The sequence below is a fragment of the Staurois parvus genome, unplaced genomic scaffold (genome assembly GCF_062004578.1).
Source record: "Staurois parvus isolate SC_StPar_1 unplaced genomic scaffold, SC_StPar_1.0 ptg000154l, whole genome shotgun sequence".
In the NCBI taxonomy this organism is placed as follows: Eukaryota; Metazoa; Chordata; class Amphibia; order Anura; family Ranidae; genus Staurois; species Staurois parvus.
This window is the reverse complement of record NW_028317950.1, coordinates 19,350,416-19,373,922: the sequence shown is the minus strand read 5'-3', so window position 1 is coordinate 19,373,922 and position 23,507 is coordinate 19,350,416. Positions and strand designations below refer to the sequence as shown.

Here is a 23,507-nt window from a genome sequence, read left to right as displayed (position 1 = left end):
GCATTAATTGCCTAGTGAGACGGTATGGTGGGTATATGTGGGGTGGGGGTGGCTGTGAAAGAGCTCCAAATCCACAGCTCTACAGAAAAAAAGCTAATAAAGGTAGTTATAGGCCCCTTTTTGTGCCTACTCTTATTCCATATTGTGGTAAAATTAGGGGAATGCTCAGCAACTAATATTTCCAGAAAACCAGAAAAAATATTTAGCTTCTATAATACTGAGTGCTAGCTCTGAAGAGAATTATCATGGTGTACAATGCACAGCAAGACAATCCACTTGTATTGCACAATGCTGTCAATCCCATATGTTTCAGCAAGGCACTGGGAGATGCTACAGTGAATAATGATGCCACCTTCCTTGATGAACTGTGAGGCAGGGCTGTGTGAACAAGACCAGTTAAATAGTTTTACAATTATTTTGTCAGGTAAAAGAGTTGACAGAAACGTATTTCACCTGTGTACAGCTGGACTGGAGTTCTACTTTAAATATGTTTAAACATTTTAGCAGATCCTAATTTTTACACCAATATCTTGCTTTCCATTGGACTGGAGTTCTTCGTTAAATAATCTCTAATGGTGCTATTAATGATAGCCACTACATTTTTGGTTTTTCACAAGGTATTGTCACTTATTATGATTGTTTCTTTTCCCATAGGTCACAGTGGATCCCCCAACTCCTGATATCAAAGTGGAGGATCCTCTTGAAGATGCATCTACCGATGTGGAAGACCTCTCCGAACCTCAGGTCTTTCTTGCATCTCTACCTGAGATAAAGACTATTAGCTCAGAGCAGCCACTGGCTCAGGAGATCTTGGTGGTCATCAATTCTCCAGAGAAAGAGGAAGTGAAAGCTAAGGATGATCTCCAGGAAGGAGAGAAGAAAGAGGAGGCACCTCCAGCAAACCCACCACAGGAAGGACATCCCGTAAAAGGGAAGAAGCCAAAAGACCTGGAAATCCCCTTCTCTACTGTGATTGGACAAGAAAAGATGAATGCTGCTGTTAATTCTTTGTTGGCTCCTGGGAGTGCATCCTCGGTTATCACTTCTCATTCACTGGTGAGTGAAACACAAAACAGAACTTGACGGATTCGCCAAAATTTTTTACAAATATTAACTGCGGGTCAGAAGTAGGCAGTACCATCTGTTTATATCATCAGTACTTTCTGCCTATACTCAAAGAGGTTTGCACTGTTTGCTCTCCCCATACTGTCTCAAGCCAGAAGTGTTTTTTGCAGGCCAGAAACAGACAGACCAATAGGATTATTCTGTATTATCAGTGCTGCCTGGGCAGCTGGGAACACAACAGTATTGCTTGCCTTTCCAAAACCTGCACTTTTACTAATAAGGAGTTTATTTTAGAAATGTTTATAGGAGCTTCATAGAAGGTAGCACCATCTTTATTTAATAATGTTGCCTTAGTATACTTATAGAAGTTTGCAGCATCTGCTTTCCCATCTCATATCCCAAACCCTATGAGGTCTCATATCAAGAGTGCAAAACATCAGCAAACGTTTGCTGCAGCCTTGATGCAGGCCGTACCGACTAGTATACTCTGTGCTATCAGTGCTGCCTGGATCAGCTTGCAAGGTGTTACAGTATCACCTGCACTTCCAATTTCTGTACTTTTGTTAATATGGAATATTTTAGAAATATCTCCAGGATATTAGAAGGAGGCCGCACCAAAGATAAATATCAGCACTTCATGACTGGACTTATAGATCTCTTCAGCATCTGCTTTCCTACCCCCTATCCAAACCCCTTGCTGTGGCAAAAACGTAATGAAGACAGTACCATCTTTTGTACCTCTTGACAAGCAACAATGAGGTTAGAACAGCAATAGGCAAACTACGGCCCGCGGGCCGTATACGGCCCGGCGGACCTTTTAATCCGGCCCGCGGAGCTAGGCTCCCGCTAGGCTCCTCTCACAGTCCGCCCTGAAGACCGGTGTAGCATGAAAATCTGTCTCCTATGAGGATCTGTCCCCCTCGACGTATCTGCGCATGTGCCGGAGATCGCCGATTGGCTGCTAATGCCTGAAACTGGCACATGCGCAAATACGTCGAGGGGGACAGATCCTCATAGGAGACAGATTTTCATGCTACACCGGAAAGGCGCGGGAACACGGCGAGAGGAACGCGCGGAGCAAAGGTAAGTGAATTGACACAGGGGGGACTTGGGGACTTAATATGGGGGATGAATTAATATGGGGGATGAATTACTATAGGGGGATGAATTACTATGGGGGATGAATTACTATGGGGGATGAATTACTATATGGGGGATGAATTACTATGGGGGATGAATTACTATGGGGGATGAATTACTATATGGGGGATTAATTACTATGGGGGATTAATTACTATGGGGGATGAATTACTATGGGGGATGAATTACTATGGGGGATGAATTACTATATGGGGGATGAATTACTATATGGGGGATGAATTACTATGGGGGATGAATTACTATGGGGGATGAATTACTATATGGGGGATGAATTATTATGGGGGATGAATTACTATAGGGGGGACAAATTACTATATGGGGGACGAATTACTATATGGGGGATGAATTACTATGGGGGATGAATTACTATATGAGGGATTAATTCCTATGCTTACTATGGGGGAATATTACTATACTTACTATGGATGACACATACACATCATTCATCTACTCTTGGTCCGGCCCCCGGGTCCAATATATGAACCCATTGCGGCCCTCAAGTCAAAAAGTTTGCCCACCCCTGGGTTAGAACCTTCTTCTTTCCTCGTCCCTATTTGAACTCCATTCTGTTTGCAAGCTGCAGGTTACTGCAGTTCAGAAGCAGACAGCATTAGCTCAAAAAAATTAAAATTTCTTTACTTAGGGGTGAATGCAGCCTTATGGAGTATATTCATCAAAGCGCAAGGATCTTGTTTAACAAGTGAGCAGCAAAAATAGACTTACTGGTTTGTTAAATAAAGCTGGATATAGAAGAGCAGATGTCTCCCCAAATATCATGCCTATGATATTTAGGGAGGGACATCCTCTACATTGATTCAATTGGATGAGAGGTTGCAAATACATGGTTCCCACCTTTCTTAACTCCTCTTATTAAGAAAAGGGAATTGGCGAGGTGATATACAGATTTCCTAGCTGGTGCAGAATCTCTGAATAATAATTATATTGGCACGATTGAATGTTCCCATTATCACCCTCATTAGGTAGCAGCTTCACCCACCCAAACTATGGGGTATTGAATCAGAGGCAGGGTCAGACTACGTGGCCAACTTAAATCAGTGTGCAAATGTGTCTGTAGCAGCCAGTTGGGCTTCAGGTGTCTAGAACAGCCTTTTTCAACCAGGGTTCTCAGGCACCATGGGTAGCCTTAGCTAAATACCTAAAAATTGCCCTAAAATTGTATGCAAGCTTGCCTTTTAGTTACACAAAGCCATAGGTTTTCATTGTGCACCATTACAACCATCTAGCCACCAGCATCCTAACAACCAATTACATCATCAGTTGATAAGGAAGACATCAGGCGCCTGCACAGCATCCTTGTTTTCCCCTCCCCTGCCCCTGTCTGTCAGTACTGGGCTGATATTAGCTAAGTGGGAGAGAAACTGAGGGAGAAGAGAAACATTGGAATACTAGCCAGTACCAGTGCAAAGGTATATTTTCTTTGGAATCATATATCACCTCTAATGTTGGGATTCCTACATGGATGTTGCTGCATTATGTAAAACTATTGTTTAGGTTTTACGTTTTAGAATGGGATGTCTTGAGATTAAAATTATGCACAAAGAGTCTCTTGACTGAAAAAAGGTTGAGAAACATTGGTCTAGCATCACAGCAGTAAAAATACATTCCAATTGGATACCATGGGTCACTGCACTTTTTGTCATGCCCTTAGAATATAAGCCAAAATGATTTGTAGCTGATAGATTGAGATAAAGTCCACTTTCATGAAAAAAATTTATCTGAAATTTCTTTAATCTTTGTGTTTTCAGACTCCTCTGCTGCTTACCCCAAGCTCCCTGCCTCCTTCTATCCACTTCTGGAGTACACTCAGCCCAATAGCTCCCCGAAGTCCAGCCAAGCTGTCCTTCCAGGTAATGCTTTGTTTTCATGCAAGGTTGGTGAAGTATATGAAGAAAAATTCTTATAGTGTAGTTTCCCAGCTGTAGAATTGCAGATGATTTGCCTATCAAGTGTAAAAGCTGTCACTAGAATCCACCAGCATGAAATTCAATTTTTCTGCTTTTATACTTCATTATTATCTTTGTACAGACTTGTGTTCTTAAAGAAAATGCTCAAAAAAATACGATGGATGGCATTGCTGAATTCTCTTTCTGAAAATGCCAGTGTCCTGGTTGTCTTGCTGATTAATTGACTTCTGTAGTTCTCCAATCCCTGTCCCAGAACAAGTATGCAAATAAGGAGTTCAGACAATACTGACAGTATGCTTGATCCAGATCAGTGACTCAGAATTTACTGAAATCAGGAACAGCCCATCAACTAGTGTTTTCAAAAAGAGGTCAGCAGTGGCAGCTTCCATATTTCCATTAGTAGGTAAACATACACATTTTGATTACTGTATTATTATGTATTATATAGATTTGCAAACCTTTATCTAAATATTCTTTGCATAGCAAGATATGTGACCAGTATCCCCTCTTAAAGTGCTTTTACGGCCACATTCACAACTGGCAATGAGCCAGCGGGGGTTTTCATTGATTAGCTGTGGGAGGCAGCCCCATTAAAAGCAATGGGAGAGTGCCAGCTCATGCAATAGCAGCCACTCACATGTAATCGCTCATGCAGCAATCGCCTGCAGACGGTTTGCTTCCAGGGCCAATCACTTGCAGGTAATCACTGCATGAGTGATTACATGTGAGCAGCTGCGGTTAGCTGCAGGAGCCAGTGGCCTCCCAATGCTATCAATGAGGCTTCCTCTCAGCTAATTGTTGGGAACCCCCATTGGAGTTCTAGCATGTAATCATTGTAAGACAGGTGTGAAGGTGGCCTACGGACAAACCTTTAAACTAAATTTACCCTATTTGTCCTAGCGACCATTGTCCCTGGGACAGAGAATAGAACAGGAGATGAGAGGAAATCTTCCAATGAGAATTCCTGTTCCATTGACAACTGTTATAGAGGGAATTTCCCCTCATTTTGGAGAGATACTCTGTTATTTCCTGTTGTGACAGAAAGTAAAGGGAATTCTCCCCAAAAGGACACAGACAAAAAAAATAATTAAAGAAGAAAAAAAAAACAGGAGTTTTACTATGGCCTACTTTATCCCAGGCTAAAAAAAAAAGTTTTTTCAAGTCTACCTTAAATGAACTGATGAAACTTTTTTTTTTTTTTGGACAGTGGGAAAAAGGTTTGAATGTCTGTCAGGTTTTGTACTGCCTGTAGACATTTGTCCAGATTGGACACAGTGGGGTTTATTTACTAAAGCTGGAGAGTCCAAAATCAGACTCCCTTCTGCATAGAAACCAATCAGCTTCCAGGTTTCATTGCCAAAGCTTCATTGAACAAGCTGAGGTTAGAAGCTGATTGGTTTCTATGCAGAAGGGAATCTGATTTTGGACTCTCCAGCTTTAGTAAATAAACCCCAGTATCTCAATTCTTAACACATATTTGGGGCAAACAAGGGAACTGGTGTTTCTGTTTCCTACAGGGAGGAATGTCATTTGCCCTTTGTAAAAAAACAGAAATTGGATATTTCATATGTATAAGTAGCTTGACCCAAAATCTCTCTTGAATTGCAGTTCCCAACCAATGGAAACAGCCAGATCCATGTTCCAACTCTCAGTGTTGATGGGCTGTCCACCCCTGTTGTGCTATCTCCTGGACCTCAGAAGCCATAAGGAACTCACAGAGCTGTGACCTCTTAAGACTTTTTAAATACACAATGTTTTATCTCTTAACGCACCAACACCCATGCGGCCTGCCTTGGGATCTATGATAGCTTTTTGTCTGCGTTATCTGTTGAAAGAGATGTAATTTTTGTGTTGTAACACCTGCTCGGACACACTCTGCCTTTCCCTTGGAAGATGACTGTACGTCATCCGTGATGTAATCTTGAATGCATCAAGTTACACAAAAGTGGAAGACCTTACGTATGAGCTTGTCTGAGGACCACGGATGTCCACGCACTCCCAAACTTGTTGACCAAGAAAAGGTTTTCTTATACTGAGGTCTGTGAAGCCAGTACAGATCCAGTATATATGTGTGGGAGCTTACAGTGACAAACAACAGATGTTGTTAAAGAGCACAGTTATATTGCAAATCATGTATTTGTGAACAAGAAAGGAATGTGACTCTAGGTCAAGAAATAAAATGTGTTTTTGTGACACAAAGATGGAAATCACTGGCTTTTCGGGTCGAGAGGTTTTTATTTTTCTTGTGTGATGGATGAGGAACCATCCACCAACACTTAGTAACTTCTCCCTCAAGAAATATTGTTTGAAGGCCACAAAAAGCACTGGATGTATAAAGAGCTCAGCTTTGCAGGATGCAGTCTGAAAAATTATTTTGATAAACCAAACTTACAGAGCCTCCATTATACTCACTGAAATATTTTATAGCAGACTTTTCCTCAAGTTTTGCTTTCCATGAGCAGCACAAAATAACAGGTTCAGATTTTTTTAAATAGACTAACAAAAGTGGGCCTGTTACCAGCACAGAAGAAGTTAGAAATCTTAATATCCATTGTCTGTTGAGATGAAGAACAAAGAAAAAGATGGAGTTTAGGGAAAACTTAATCCCGAATGAGTCCTGTCTATTTTTTAAGATATTTCCATATGGAAGTTGAGCCTAAAGCTCTTAAAGATCGAAAAAGATATGATTTTGCCTGGTTAAATAACCAAAAGAAAGACTTTCAAAAACGAATGTGTGGGGATCTTTGAGGAAATGTTCAAAGTATATAAAACTGTTGGCAAATACAACCATCAGGATATAAGATGGCCGAAAGAATAAACTCTTGAAAAAAAGGATGAATGCCACGTAGCTCTAGGAATGTTGCTTGCCTCCAAAATAGAAAAGGTTTGATGCACTTCATGGGAATCGTGACATCTTTAATATGTGAAAATGTTTATTTAACACTTAGCACAGATGATCTACTGATGTTTTCCTGTGTGTGATTTTTTTCTAGGAAGACAAATTTTTTGTTCTTGGGGTGTGAAATCAATGTTATATCTGGAAAGAGATTCCAGAAAACTGAGCCTATCACACATTACAATTTGTCACCTCATCTTGTCAAGCAGCAAAAGATTTAGCTGAAAAGAAAAGAGACTAAATTTAGACTTTGTGTTACCAACCATATTTTTTTCTTTTCTACTGAAATGTTTAACTGTCTATTCATCGCCTTTTATGGTGCCATTTGTCCATCTCTGTAGGGCAGATGAAAAGCAGGTTCATTCTTGCACTTTTTTAGCTGTCACATGTAGATATTGCTAAAGCCCTGAAAAACAAAAGTTGGGACAGCCCACCTAACACAGATATTTCAGTATTTGGTAGATGCTGGTGAGCTGAATCATCCACGGTTTTTGATTATATTTCCAAGTTCTGATTTTTCCAGCTTTAGAGTCTCGTGGTTCCTACTATAGTACCCAAATCGAATGAGTGCTGATTTGTTTAACCACTTTCTTATATCTGTTGGGAACACTATTTCCAAAAGTGAGTGAGAGAGAGAAGAACCCTTATAATAGCTGCAACAAGAAGTTGGAGCAGGAGGTGGCTTAACATAGTATTAAACCCAAAAACAAAATGTAATATGTTGCAGCTTACCTATACTTAAATGTGGTGGCTGCATTTTGTTTCTCCTTTTTTCCTTGATTTTCACTTGATGATCTGGCCAGTAACACACATTCTTTCGTAGTGTGTATCCACTCCACTGGAGGAACAACTAAGACACCTTTGGACAACAGCATTGTTAGTCTAGAAGGGAGGGTAGTATTAGATGTACTAGCAGATTTAGACTTATCCAACAAATTAAAGCTGAACTCGAGCTAATACTTTTTAAAGGTGAAGTATGGATTTGGGAAAAAGCAAACATTTATACTCACCTCTATGCTGCATCATTAGTGTGATATCGCAGCTGTCTGATGTCAACTATAAGCTCGAGAACTGAGCAATCACATGACTGCTGATCACTCAGTTCTCTGTACACTCAGAGTGGAGAGCAGTGACTGTCAGCACTCACTTGTCGTGCGGGGAAAGGAGGGGGTGGGAGCAGCTGGCTCTGGCTCTCAGCTGCATGCTGAAAGGCAGAGCCATCTGTCAATCTATCAGACAGCTGTTTGTATTCCAACAATATTGTCAGGATCCTTCCAGAACCTGCAGTGGCTCTGTGATGTCAGCTGATAGTGGGCAATAGCCCGCTATCAGCTGACTTTGGGTTTCAGGAGAGCAAGAGTAAGTGCACTCCTGTGACCCACAAGAGAAATGTGACCAAAAAAGCTTTCTCAACCCTCTAATTGCCACATTTTCTGGACAGCTTCAGTAAAAGTAAGTAAAAAAATAACAGACTTAATGGCTGGATCAATAAGTGAAAATAAAGTAAAATATGTCTAAATAAAACAAAATAAATGCAGCTACCACGTCTAAAAATTGGTACACTGCAATATTATATTTTATGTTTTTGGGTTTATTACCACTTTAAATTATATTCAGCCCAAGGTAAAGCATCAATCTTGGGTGGACTTTGCCTTTATTTTTTGCTGTGGAAAGTGTAGTTAGTTTTCCTCCAGCTGCCTCACTGCTGTTCATCTCATCTCTTTTATCACCCATTTGAGTGATGCCAAAGGCAGAGTAATGAAGCATCTGCATAGAAAATGTCTGTGTTGCTTATAACATCTAATCAGGTTCCATCTGTAATCTTTGTAATGCAGGTATATGCCTCTAATTGATGGGTACATGTAAATTTAAATGTAGCTGCTGTTTGTGGCTATTCCTCCTCTTCAGGGTGTGATAAATAAGAAGAGTTGAGCTTAGTTGCTGTGGTCCAGGTATAGATGTCTCTGCTCAGATTCTTCATGAGCTAGGCTGTTAAAGAATGAGGGAATGAAGGGGGTGAGTGCAAGCTTGGGTAGGTTTATTCTGCAAAGAACTATTGGTGTGTCAAAAGTGCAGAAACCCATAGCCACCAATTTAGAAATCAGCTGACATTACACTCAGGCATTTAAAAAAAATTACATTATGACTGCTTTTGGCATATTCTGATTGCCAGGTAGTGCCCGAGAGTGCCAAGTGATGGATTTTGCATACTGTCTGCTTCCCTGTTGCAAGGAAAGTAGGCAAAGCTGTCAACTGGTTATCTAAAAATTTTAATTATTTTCTTTTTCATGCAATTAGGTCCTTTGTTAAAGGTCAGCTCCCCCCAAAAGCGATATTTCAGTTCTGTGTGTTTACTAGCAAGCTGAGTCATGCACTGCCTCTTTAAGTCACCCAGCTACTTCAGCGGCAAGATCCCTACTGAATCCTCTGGTTCTGTCAAACTGCCATGACAGATTCCTTCAGTGTTGAATACTTTGTTCCATGTTTTTTCCCTTTTTAGAATTTTAACCTGTTTTTACATGGATTCACATTGGCTCATATGGAGGAATAAAAACAAAGCACAAATATATCAAACTGACCTTGATTTCGTAAGCCTGTGTACACTAGCCCTTAGCTGGCCACAAACACAATATGATCATTGTCCAATTTGGTAAAAAGAATCATAGAGTGACCTTTCTGGTACAGTTGTGGCCACCTTTAGGGCATTGTGGAAGGAGACAAAGCACGGCCAATACAAGGGAAATCTTGCTATTGAAGTTTCTGAGGAATGTGACAAGCCGGCAGGTAATTTGGAAAACTGAAATATAAATGAGTATAACAGTACAATCAGGTTGTACATGCTTTCCAGAGAAAGTTCTATACCAGTTTGATTCATAATATGTTTTAATGAATATGTCACTTTATTAATTATTGTAATGATCACTGTATAGTTTGGCTTTATTTGTAGGTTAGTTTACGATTGATTGGCAACCACAAATCCCTACAGTTGCCATAAATGCCTCCTTTTACAATCCTTTTATCTGTTTTTGCAGAACATAGTTAGTACTATACTACTCTGTGCTTTCTGTATGTATATATTCTAATATTTGTTGTGTACCCCTCCTCCCCTTTCTTTAGCCAATCACGGAAGAGTATCACATTCCCTCTTGGTGATTGAGGTCACCTATTCCAAAGATCTCCTCAGGAATGTTCCACAGATGCCAGACAGGGGGAGCCCAGGAACAATTCTTCTCTATTGACTTTTCAGGGTAACTTTTTGTTTTCGTGTTTTATTTCTTGGAGCGTGTGACACCTGAGGCTCCCCCTCTATATTCCTAAGGCCTTTCTCTTAATCACAAGGGCGTCTTGTCCTTGAAAGGGCTTCTGAGGAAAAAAAACCTTTTCCTAAGTAGTGTGCCCCGTACTGGCTTTGTTTTAATGGGGCCACAAGTTGTTTTTTTCCAGCGTTTTCTTCAGCTGACTATCTAATGTTCTACTGTAGTCTTTGCTGCTGGAGACGCCAAGCACAACTGGTGGGGCTGGATCAAGTTCTTGGCATGCTGAGCCTTTGTCTTAAGGTGTCAAAAGCTGTGAGGTGGCTTTGCATATGCTGACCATATTGTGTGGTATAATTTAGATCCATCAGCAAAGAACATTTGTCTGTTACAATTGTGTATAGAATAGAATCACTACATTTATCTATGTGATGCTACTAAAGTTTAGAGGAAGTGTGCAATAGAGGTTTATTCTAATTGACAAGGGAAACCTTAAAGAGTACCTGTCACTTTTTAAGGTAGTCTTTTCATCAGTCATTTGGATGAAAGCTATGAAATTTTCTAAGGTGCTTTATTGGCCAACCATTAACTGTTTTGGAGCTACAGTAACAACTGGCTGCATGGATTAGAGTTTGGTCTACTGTGCCTGGTTTAAATCATACCTAATACATACCTGTGTTTATCCCTTTTACAAAATCTTCCACCTACTACTAACTATAAGTTACTGATCAGAATCTCCATTCCTCCAAAATGTAGTAATATCAAGCTTGGGGAGAGAGGAGGGATAGAGGGGGGTTTATGGAGGTAGGTACATCACTGCAAATATTTTATTATATCACATTTGTTGCTAATAAATTGTGCAGTAATTAAAAGTTTTATTTTTCCAAACCCTACCCCTAAACATAAACACTAAACTCCAGGCAAATTGTTAAATACACAATTGAAATACACACATGGCAGCTATTTTATCGCCAAAGGGGTTACATTTCTGAACAGGTAATACTGAGATTTTGACCTGATAGGTCAGCTTACTCTACAAAAATAAGAAACTTCACCAGCAATATAGTGAAATAGGCATAGTGAAAGTCTTGTCCATTAGACAGATAAAGCAACAGGCATCAAAAGCCAACATTTTGGCACCTTACAGGACCTCTGTCTCAAGACTCAAGAGTTAGGCACAAAGACCTACCACCAACCAGAAACAGACAAAAGTACATCTTTGGACTTGTGTCTGTTTGTAATTGGCCTAAACTTTAAACCTCAATCTCCAATCCTAACTTCAACGCTCAACCTAACACAAGCTCCTGAATTAACATAAACTCTCTCCTTATCCCTTATTGTTAACCCGTACCCAAACCCCTCCTCTTAAAATCTTGAACCTTAGTCCCTAAGTATAAATTTCCAAAAGCCATTGTCAATATTACTGTCATGTATAAATTTATGGCTCCAAAACAGTTTAATAGCCTATCAAAGACATGTGTTGATGTACATAATAAGAAATTTGTGTCAAAAACATCTGCTCCTATAAAAAAATTATCCTGCTCACTGTAGGCCAAATTGCTAGCCAGGAGTCAGGATGGAGTTCAGAAAATCACCATTTTTTTGGACATAAATGTATATCACAAACTTAAAGAGCTTTCAAAACTGACAGGTCCACCTAAGGCTGTGTGCCTTCCAGATATATTCATTTAAATCCAGCCCTGGTAATCTGACAGCAGATTTGTGTGATTTAATAGGGGTTTTTTTTTGTCTTTCAAAGATCATCTCTCTTTCTATAAAGGGAAATTGAACATCATTTTGTTGTGAAACCTGAATATGTTTTGTGTGGACTCTATTTCAGATGTGTGGACTGTTTCTTACAGCTACAGAACCTCATTAAAATATCTTACAGATATGAAATAGGGAGGGGGCTATATAGATTTCTAGGATGTTCTTTTTTTAAATGCCCTGTTTTCCGTTGTTAACCTTTTAAATGATGCAGAGATTTATCTTAATGCGTAAGTCCAGCCAAAAGTGTTTTCTGTCCTTCTGGCATTTTACTAGACAGGAAACCGACAGGTGAAACCATTGTCAGCAGATCAAAAAGTGAGGGTAACTGTCTCCAGCAGAGCACTGGAGTGAATGAAAAGCCCGGCATTGTTTATGCACATTTTTAACAAAGAATCTGGCTTGAAAAACTATTTTAGGAAACCATCTAAAAATTGCACTTGTATCACTGGATCAAGGAACATGCTGTGAAGAATGAAAGGTTCGCACATTTCCTATATGAAGGTTTGGGGTATTTGGGAGGTCTTTGCCATGGATCATTAAATTGAACTTATTAAAATCCACACTTCCCATAAATCAGTAGGGTAGCTGTCAGTAGTGCCAACTCACATTTTTATTATTTTACATAAAAACAACCTCTTTCTTGCTATGAAATAAAATAAGTGCTTCCAAGCTTCCCCATTAGACCTTGGCAGCCTTCATCACATGATCCCTGGCAATCAGAAGCCCCTATTGCTTACCTGCAGATGGTTCCTAATTGGTAGACTTGTGCTGAGATAAGCGACAAGGCAAAACCAAGAGCAAATATGGCCACCCACAGTTCATATTTATTTGCAAACTATGCACAAAAATGGGTAAGATCACTTACAGGAGTATGATCCCTTTTACATGCATATCTAAAAGAAATGTTACAAAGATTGCAGTTGCCTTTAATTTAACTCCTGGTATGTGTTACTTCTAGAAAGAGGTTGTACTGTGAGAGAAGCACAGTACAGACACACTTGGGAATAGACTAAGATTTAAACTATATATTTCCAAAATACACTAAAACCTTTAATATTGGAAAAACTTAGGTGAATCATTGGTTTCTCCTACCATACTGCTTCATTGCCTTGTTGCTCTTGGACAGGTGCACTTTAAAAACAATGCTGGCTTTTTGACTCATTTGAACTTCGTTTCTAAAGAGTATGAATACAACGCAACTCAGCAGTATGGGTCTACCTGTTTATGGTGAAGAACCACAAAGTATCTTGGATGATCTAGTTCAGTGGTGGACTTTATATTTATTTTTATTTATATTTAAATTTATACTAAACTGGAGGAAATGACAAGTGCTGGTATTGCCAATAGCAGCCAAATTATTACTCTTCATTTATGCTGTGCATACATGAAGCAATCCAAGTTGATTTCTAGAATTTTCATCAAAATACAATCCAGTATTTTATCCACAATTTTTCTCATGGAAAACCAGATTAAACACAGAGGAAAATCCAATCATTTTCCATGAGATTGCTTGTCAGGTTGCCTGATCTCAATTGCTTTCTATTTGATTTCAGTTCTAACAATGAAAAAAGTTTGCTGGTTAGTCCAATCTGTTAATAGTAGGTTGTCTTCATTCTTTCAATCACTTTTAAATGTATTAGCAATTGTAAGCTGTCTAAAAGTGGTTGAAGAAATAGATAGAAATAGATACTTGTATGGGCAACATTTGAAATGCAATGATTAGGTGTCCTTGGAAGACACCACTTAGGTGCAGTTATAAGCAATTTTTGGGGAATTGTATGGGTAAACCTTTTAATGGCAAGATGTACAATGGAATAATAGGTACATATCTGCTGTAGTTTTAAGAACTGGACAGCCTACCATAATACCCCTAGCAAACAACGAATTATGGTTTATGAACTGTTTGCTGCCCTTCATGGGCCAGCACATCTGCCTACCATATCCCTGCTGCTTTCTACAGGCTGGAAGTTTTGATAAAACTGTAGCTGTGGTATGGTTGTTAAAAATACCATGCTCTGCAGACTGGCCAGTTCCAAATAGCCATCTATGCCAAAAACACTATTTGTGTAATACCCAAAAATTGCATATAACTAAAACAATCTTTGGAGGTCCACTCCATCAAAAAACTAACATATCTTTAGAATCCATTGGCTGAGTCACGTACCAGTTTCCTTTGCTGCTGTAAGAATATCCTCCCTTGAGGGGAGCAGAATCAAAATATATCAATTTTGATCTGAGTTGCCCTGTAAACCCCATTTGCTGCAGTGTGTACCACCCCTATATCTTCTTTTCACTAGTTTGGCTATGGCAGATTCTCTGCATACAGTGGTATGGTGATGGCTTAGCCTCTTGAATTTCAGTTCCCCAAGTTATAGGAACACTACATTTTTATAGACAATGTTGCATGTGAGAGCTCTTGTTCCGTTGTCTCTTCTTATGTTCTGATTGGCCAGCAGTGTTAGCCAGTCTATTAGAAGCCATATTACCTGTGTGTATAACAGCCAGTGTTACTGGTAGCATTTTGATCTAGCTGTATTATAGCTTGAAACTGTTAATTGAGTTCCATACACTTATTTTTTTTTTTCCTAATATCTGTGGTACTTAGCAAGTTTAAGCAGCAAAACCAGCCTGTTAGTGCACCATACATATTGGGCCTCTTGTATGGAGATGGGGAAAGAATTTAAAACTGTACTGGTTTCTACAGGCAACTCTTACACTTTTCCTTTCTTCAAGTTCCACATGTCAATCCCATTAAAGGAAAAAGAGTTTACAGCCTTTAAACTGCACCTGTCACTCTTGACACAGGCAGATCATTTTAGGATACAGTAAAGTTGAAATACTCTTTCCTAGTGAATGAAAGGCCTGTACACGGTGGTGTGACTTACAAAATGTCATCTTTTTCAGTTTTTGATTCTTCTCAGATTTCAAAGATGATAATAATCTGGGTGAGATCCCCATGAGGGGAGATGATATTAAACTCGAGCAAGCGCAAGGAAATTTGTAACTGAAAAGTGATGTAAAGGCCTTTTCTGATGGGAAAAGACCCTCATAGGACTAATAACTACATTTAAATTGAACCTCATAAATGAAAGGGAGATTAGCTCTATGGGTTACCCAGAGCAACAAATTTTATGAAGACAAGTTGCTGAGACATATTGGAAGAATAAGTTGATTGGTTATCCATGAAGGAAATAGATTATATTTCAATAGAAAGGCCCGATGTCAGTAATCAGGAATCAACTGATTGAATTAGTTTGGGATAAAGAATAATTGTACTTTTAATACACATTAGATGAATATATATATATATATATTCCTGAGCATTCCAATTTACATATATAACTTAGTACCAGTTTCCTTTATTTGTTTTTTCCTGAATGAGCTTTACCGTGATCTTTGAGAGTCCTGCCAATTCAGATTTCCTTCAAATTCCTTATAAAATTCATACGCAAACATGGATCTGTCTGTATACTGAATTTTATCAAAGGAAGTATCTCTGGCATCTCTTTACATGTGCAGACTTTCCAGGTTAAGCCTGACCAGCATGGAGGAGTAAATGATATGTATATCTAAAGGGATAGCTTTAAATAGAGCCAGAAAAAAAAAATAATTGTACGCTTTAGAAGAGTTGAGATTTCTAGGCTGTTTGCAGATTAGGCAGATACGGAGCATAAGATAACCATTAATTCACATTTTTTTAAACAAAGGTACATTTATTCTTTTACGTTTTTAAATTGGATTACTAATGGACTCCCCTTCCCCAGCCCACCCAGCAAAAATTTGTGTGTGGTTCTTTGCAATCTTATTGTTTGAAGATCAGCCTTTAAGAAGTTGTTCTTTGCTTTTACGAATTACCTTTGTATATATTATTTTGCTTATTACCATTGATAGGTCAATTCATGCATGGAATTAAGTATTTGATGGTTTCGTTTAAAGGTTTGGCTACTGGAAGCATTGTATCATTGGAGTCTTTAAAACTCCAATCAGCATGCTGACTACAAATCATACTATGAATTTAAAATAATATTTATTATTGGGTTTGCTTAAATAAAACACTCAGTAAGGCACTATCCTACTGAGTCCTTGCTGTATATCCCACCTAGGTTCTAGTTATAACAGAGACAAATGGAGCCATGCTCTAACTCCAGATAACTCCAAACAAGAAAATAATATCCTCCAGGATTTAGTTTGAGTTTCTATAGACCAGGTCAAAATTTTTGTGATCCCAAGAAGACACAAAGGGGTTTATTTACTAAAGGTGGAGAGTCCAAAATCAGACTCACTTCTGCATAGAAACCAATCAGCTTCCAGGTTTCATTGCCAAAGCTTCATTGAACAAGCTGAGGTTAGAAGCTGATTGGTTTCTATGCAGAAGGGAGTCTGATTTTGGACTCTCCAGCTTTAGTAAATAAACCCCAAATGGTCCCAGTGGCAAGCTAGATGCTTGATGTCCATTATTACTATTATCAACTCCTTTATAATGTGCTAGCCAACTCCTCAGTTTTTCAGATAGAAAGAAAAGAATTCCAGTTCACATTTCATAAAGATTTCTGATTGGTTTGCTGCATGGCCCTTAAATATAAGTGCACCTGAAAATAGATCATAGTCGGAGTCTGGTCTACTGGCATTACATTGGTGGCTTCTTACTTTATGGGTGAACAATTAGTGAGACCATATGTTCCTGATTCTGCTTCTTTCTTTTTTTACTGGGTGTTCCCACACCTTCCTTGCATTCTTTGTCACATACAAATTAATTAATAAATCAAACAGGGATAGTGGGACCCCAATATAAGGATTGTGTAGACCTCAAGACTCAAGCACTTGGTTTCACTTCTGGAGTCCCTGAAAAATATGGGAAATCATTAGGTAGCTGAGCCTGCCAACATCTTCCAAACACTGAAATATCAATTTTAATGATGGTGAACTTTTTAATCACCATGTTAATAATATGGAGCACTTTAATTCTTCAATTCACCAGCAATAGAAAAACAAAACAAGATGAATGTTGGCTGTTTATGCTGCAGGAACTGGAGAGTTCACAAATGGTGGGAAATACACACAGTACACCACCAAGGTTTAAACAGTCTACCTGCAAATGATATTTCAAGTTTTGGTAAAGATTGGTGGTCCAAAATACCTGTTAGCTTTAATACCTCCCATAAACTTAAGATATGAGATCAATGCATCCAGGGTCATGGCACTGCCCATGTTATCAGGAATACTGCTCTCCCTGTTGGCCTTTTGTGTGATATCTTATTTTTATCCTCATTACTTATTTCAATTATACTACTGTCAGTTACACTTCAACTGCAGATGCTGATCTCTTGACAAACTGCCTTTCCACCTACTATTATTCTTTTTATATACACTCTATTGTTAAATATTTTTGGGCTCCTGACCATCACCCTGATATAGAGTTGGCCTTCCCTTTGTGTCTATACACTTTTCTGGGAAAGCTTTCCACATGATTTTGGAATGTGTATGTGGAAATGTGTGCCCATTGAGCCAAAAGAGCATTTTTGAAGACATATACTGCTGTTGGATGAGAACACCTGGGTCACAATTGGCATTCCAATTCATCCTAAAGATGTCTAATAGGATTGAGGTCAGGGCTCTGTGCCCTGACTTGAGTTAATTGTGTGAAACCTAAATTTCCTGCATGCCAAACTCATCAAACCATTTCTTCATGAAACTGACTTTGTGCACCTAACGTCAGGAGTGTAGAGGTGTGTCCACATACTTTTGGCCAAGCAATACAGAGTTGATTTGTTTTATAGGTAAAGGGCAATACCACCCAAAATATATTTAAGTTTTGCATGGCTGTTAGCTAATTAGATCACATACTGGAGTTTTATGTCTCTTGCGTACTCCAGTGGCAAAATATCTCCTTCAAAATTTCCAGTTCTGCCTAACTTACACAGACTTTACAAAACTATATGATTGTTTCACTGTCCCTCCAATATTATGTCTGAGGCACAGAAACACAAAACAGGCATGGCTAGATCTCATTACAGGAAACTTTGATTAAATACAAAAGTACAGTAGCACCCATCCAGGGCTGAACTATTTGAATTAATTTTGGGCCTTACTGTAACATGTGGTGGAAAAAAATGGTCATTTGCATTAGTTTAATTGAGGCTGCCAACAGTTAATTATCAAGCACTATTTATTGAATCTTCTATCCAATTACTGTTAAGCTTGTTTTGTAAATTTGCCTATTGAGAAAATGATGTCCATTTATGGTGCATAATTATCACTGAATACAAGGGTAGTTTAGTCATATGGAAGGCTACTTTCAAATAAAGACTTATTGCCAAAAGGAAACTTTAGTTAGTGGAAAGGAAAATGGTAAATGCTGCTTACCACAATGCCGTACCATTTCACATAACGATTAAAGCGATATTTTTGCGGGTCAGTTTATTTACCCTTGACCCAGCTGAGAATGAAGCTGCAAATTTTTTAACGCAACTGAAATAAAAAGCTGCTGTGAACTTTAACAGACTCATTTTTTTTAGAGCTGACAGTGAATGTGTCAGCTGAGTTCTCCATGTCGTGGTGGCACCATGCTGCCATTTGTTGCTCTTTTGTTGGCCATGGCCCAACTGTTCGTGTGCCAAATAATAATAATAATAATAATAAAATATATATATATAATATATATATATACATATATATATATATATATATATATATATATTTAAATGGAATATTTAGGCAGTTTTTACATAGCTCTAGTTCTGTTAGGACTTTCATGCAAGGTTTTAGTAATTCAGATTTTGTTCAGGTGACAAATCCAAGTCTTATGCAATATTTTTGTGAAGTGGTTTCTGAATGTGCTCTTTCTGTGGGGTGCGTAACCTTTAAAGGGAATTTAATACTACGCTGAAGTCTTTCTTAATGCTGACTTTAGTGGTGTTTGTTATGGAATATATTTATGCTTTAAAGGGAAAAATATTGCTTTTGCTGAAAAGAACTATGTATCATGCAAGTATTTTTATTATTTATTTTCAGTTCACTGAACTGCCAGTTCAAAGGCAAAAAAAAAGATTTATATTTATTGACTATGAGAGCTAAAAAGGCTGCTGATATGGACAGACTGCACCAGTCACTGTAAATTGATGGCCCTCTTCCCGTGTTGAGACAGTATCTGTGTGCATTAGTAAAAGTGACATATGCATACATGCTGTCTCAGCATATACAAATGCTTTTCCACAAAGCTATTTATCCTGTCACACACCCTGTGTCCTCCATACTTGGGAACAATCCATAATGGTAAACACTAGCTGAAAAAATGTTTATAGTTTTTAGAATGGGGAAGGATCAGAAACTCTGTTACATTTTTATTTCTGTCTTCGTCCCACTGGGGAGACTGCCTATCACTTTTTGTGCTGACAACACCAGAATGAGAATTGATAGAAAAGATATCACCAAAACAAGCAGATACAGACAGCAATAAAATACTTACCTTCTAACTTATTCAACCTTTCCCCAAGTCTACTAGAAAAAGTATTTGTGTTGTTGTCTCTGTCCATTGGAGAGATTTTCCTATGACATTTTTTGGACTTTTTTATTACAGAGGTTGAGAACATTCACCCAATAAACTGTACTAATATTAAATCCAATTATCCTTTCAGGAAAAGCGAATTCCTGTTCACGTTGGATACCCAATCATTTGCAGATAAAATAAACATACCTGGGAACTAATCGAATCACACCATGTGATGCATGGAATGATGGGTGTGGCTAAATTTCATTTGAAGTGGGAGAGGTTTAATGGGAAGATGTGGAGGCAACAGTGACAATATGCAAACAACAAAAAAAAAAAAAGCAAAAAAAAAACTAGCTGTACTGCACTACATAATTGTTGGTAGATAAAAGGGATTATACCATGTTTGGTCAGTTCAAACCTTTTGATCCCACTGGTCAATCTCTAAAAAAATTAATTAAAAGAAAAATTATACTTTGAAATATAAGAAAATCAGAGTGTTTTTTTTAATTGTTGTTGGTTTTATTCAGATCTATCTCTAAAAGAAATGACCTACTAGATAGGAAAGTTCATGTTTTAAGACTGCCATACATGGATCGAGATTCGGCTGGTTTGGCGGGTAACGGCCGAATTTTGAACCATGTATGGACTTCTGTACAACCTTGGACTGCCTTAGTGTGATTTTTTTATGGAAAAACTTAATCCAATCAGATGCAGGTGAAGGCTGTCAGAATGTGGTAGCTGACTCATGAGATTCCTATATTCATGCTGTCATTCCCGGGACAAGGTAATCTAGTATCCAGGGTGAAGATGGCAAATGGCGTGCCCCCCCCAAATATATGAGTATTATATGTCAACAAAATCCCCTCCCACCCATCCACAAAAATGCGAGCACTAATTATCACACTTACCCCGTAAGCACAAATTCCCTTTGCAAGCCAAACTTCTCCCTAAACAAAAATTCCCCCTCTTCCACTAAAAATCCCCTCTCCCAGCTCAAATCCTCTATCTCACCAAATCCCCCCTCCTAGCACAAATCCACTACCCCTCAAATTTCCCCTGTGAGCATAAATCCTCCCCCCCTCAAAATCCCTCTGTCCTAACACAAATCCCCCCAAATCCCCTCTGATAGCACTAATCCTCCTCCCCCTGAAAATGTCCTCTTTATCACAAATCTCTCCAATGATCCCTACTAGCACAAATCCTTGCCCCTCAAATCCTCCTTCCTAACACATATCCACCCTGGGAGTACAAATCCCCCCCTCTAAATCACCCCTTCTAGCACAACTGCCAAAAATGCTCACTCACAGCTGCCCTTCCTGCCCACCCCTTGTCCTGGCCCTGTGTGCTGTTTAACATGGATGAAGGAATCTATTTGATTTCTTTTGTTCAGCACACCAGCTGAACAAGGGAAATGTATATGTGTATGACTCGCCTTAGTCTTAAGTAGTGTTTTTTTATATTATACTCTGTTATAATATCATTTACACAGATGTATATAAAGTTAAATGTAGAAGTACTTTACCTTTAAATAATTCCAATTAAACTATTGAAACTATTTTCCATTTTAATCAATATGAAAAAATTGGGTGTAGAAAATTCTGTGGTCTTGATCGTACATGATAACTTTGGAGCCACCATTGCCCCTGGAAATGATCTTAAAGGGTCAGTCCATAAAAGCCTGATATTTTAGTGTTTGGTAGATGTTGGGTAGGTAAATCACCTGACAATGTCTTCCATCTTTCAGGGACTCTATGGTGAGGTCTCAGCACTTAGTTCTTTGGTCTGCATACCTGCTTTGCCCAGTATGATGTGTTCTACTCTGCCTGCTGGATTTTTATTTATTTTATATCATGCAGAATGTAACAGGAGGAAATGGAACACGCAAACGTGAGCAGAAAACCCCCCAAACTCCCAAGTGGACAGGAACAGAGTCAAGAATTTTTTGCAGGGTGACCTCACTGTTGGAGTATCTGAGACACATTAGAAATTCGGGATTGACTCCGCCCACTAGGCTTCACCTATAACTAAAATATCATTTTTGGGTAGACAAACCCTTAAATGTCTTGGCAGTCACATGTAAGATGCAGTTTAATATCTTAGAATCCTCAATTGACATAGCTATGGACTAGTATAGTCACTGAACAGTGGAAGAATCAAAGGGAGTAACTGACTGATTTTGAGGTATCAAGTTCTGTTGTTCCTCCAGATGGTCTACCTGCAGCATCTAAAGAACCCTAAAGTGGGCTTAGGACATGCTGAAGTGGCCTCTCAGACAAAATTTACATGTCATTTTAGCATGTCTTAAGCTCTGTTTAGCATGCCTTAAGTTCTCTTGCAGGGTATTGAGTCAGGGACTTTCTGTCCTGCTTCCCCACCATGCCATTATTGCAGTGATTTGGTGCCAACTGTCCATTTCCAGACAAGCCCAGCCTCTCTTGCTGAAAAGTAAGATACTCTTTTCTGACCGATGAAGAGACGCTCTCAGTCTCTATGCTGCTTTCACTCTTCTGCTATTGTTCATTTAAAACGTTTTATGAAGGCCTTTGAGGACACTGTAAATCATTCTATATTGTTATATCTGTAAATATATTTTTTAAAAATAATCATTGGCTCTGGTGTTCTTTTGTTCTTTTCCTGCACAGGATCCCTGGATAAAACATACATTAAAGAATGTTGAAACTTTTTCAACCTGAGGTATCATAAAGTAGTACATCACCTTATTTACCAAAAACATGACTCCAGCCATGTATGATGGAGTTAAAATTTTTGTCAGGTATTTATTTCTGTCTGTGATCACATTGGGGAGATTTTACCTTCAATTCCTGTCCCTTTGATGGCCACACAAGAAATGTGGTAAACAGTTGTCAGTGGGACAGAATGGCATGGACAGCTATAAAAACACTGAGAAATTCTGCTAAAAATGTGCAATTTCCTGTTTTTGTATGAAACCCTGTTGAAATGATCTCCCATCAATTCTTCTACTCTTACAGGAAGTCAAGGGAACTCTCCCTTATAATGACACATACGGCCAGGAAGGTTTTATTTTTGTCCTGCTCTATCAAATTCTAAGTGGGAGAAATATGGGGTTTCCATAACTGACATTTTTCTGAAAATGCTAGTTGTCTGGATTATTTGGTGATATGCTTGCTTTAATCATTTCTAAGTAACTTGTTTGGAACAGGTATGAAGTTCAGAAAGGTCAAAGAAATTAATCCTGGGCCGATGGCTCAAAAAACTGAAACAAGTGGTTGACTTGACTGCCAAGCAGCTAGCAATTTCAGACGGAGACATCAGCAACCCAATGCTTCTCTCATAGAGAAACTTAAAGTGTTAAAGGGCCATGACCCAAAATGAACGCATTTCTATTAAAGAAGAAGTTGGGCCAAGGCTCTTCTGGTACTACTTCTTCTGTGGGTCACAGGAGTGCACTTTTTTTTCTTCACTCCTGTGATTCTTTTTCAGCTGACAGCAGGATAAAGTTGGCTGTCGACTGACATCACGCAACCAGTCCAGGCTCTGGATCGAGCCAGGTTGTAAAGTCGGGATCCGCTCAGATGCCTGGACCAGCAGCTAGCTCAGCATCTCAGCAATCCGCTGAGAGCCTGAGCCAGCCGCTCCCAACCCCTCCACAGCCTGGCACTCCATTCAGCACTAGAGGGCAGTGAAGACCGGAAACTGAGTGATCAGTGGTGTTTGATCGCTCAGTTTTCTGTCTCAGGCTTGGTTCACATATACATTTTGCATTTGATGCTTTTTCCAGTGCTTTTTGCAGTTTGTTTTACATTTTTCTACACACGTTTAGGGAGTTTTTTTAAAAGCAAAAAGCTGCTGAAATGCATGGTAGTGCGTTTTTACTGTATTTTGTGTTTTGTTCAGCTATTTTTTTTTCTTTTTTGTTAAAGTGGTTTTTGTTTTGGTTGCTGGGCAGCATAAAAATACAAAATGCA

The 23,507-nt window shown here is 38.9% G+C and overlaps 1 protein-coding gene across 3 annotated transcripts in view; it reads left to right on the top strand.

The window, feature by feature from the left end:
• ELK1 (ETS transcription factor ELK1) overlaps positions 1 to 22,163 on the top strand; it is a 45,246-nt gene extending 23,083 nt beyond the window's left edge. For all 3 annotated transcript variants that reach the window (XM_089675169.1, XM_089675170.1, XM_089675168.1), the window contains 3 exons: positions 655 to 1,056; positions 3,993 to 4,094; positions 5,760 to 22,163. In XM_089675169.1, the coding sequence (XP_089531295.1) occupies positions 655 to 1,056; positions 3,993 to 4,094; positions 5,760 to 5,858 (603 nt within the window). In that variant the 3' untranslated portion in view covers positions 5,859 to 22,163. The remainder of the gene's footprint in view (positions 1 to 654; positions 1,057 to 3,992; positions 4,095 to 5,759) is intronic.
• Positions 22,164 to 23,507: the final 1,344 nt, after the last annotated feature.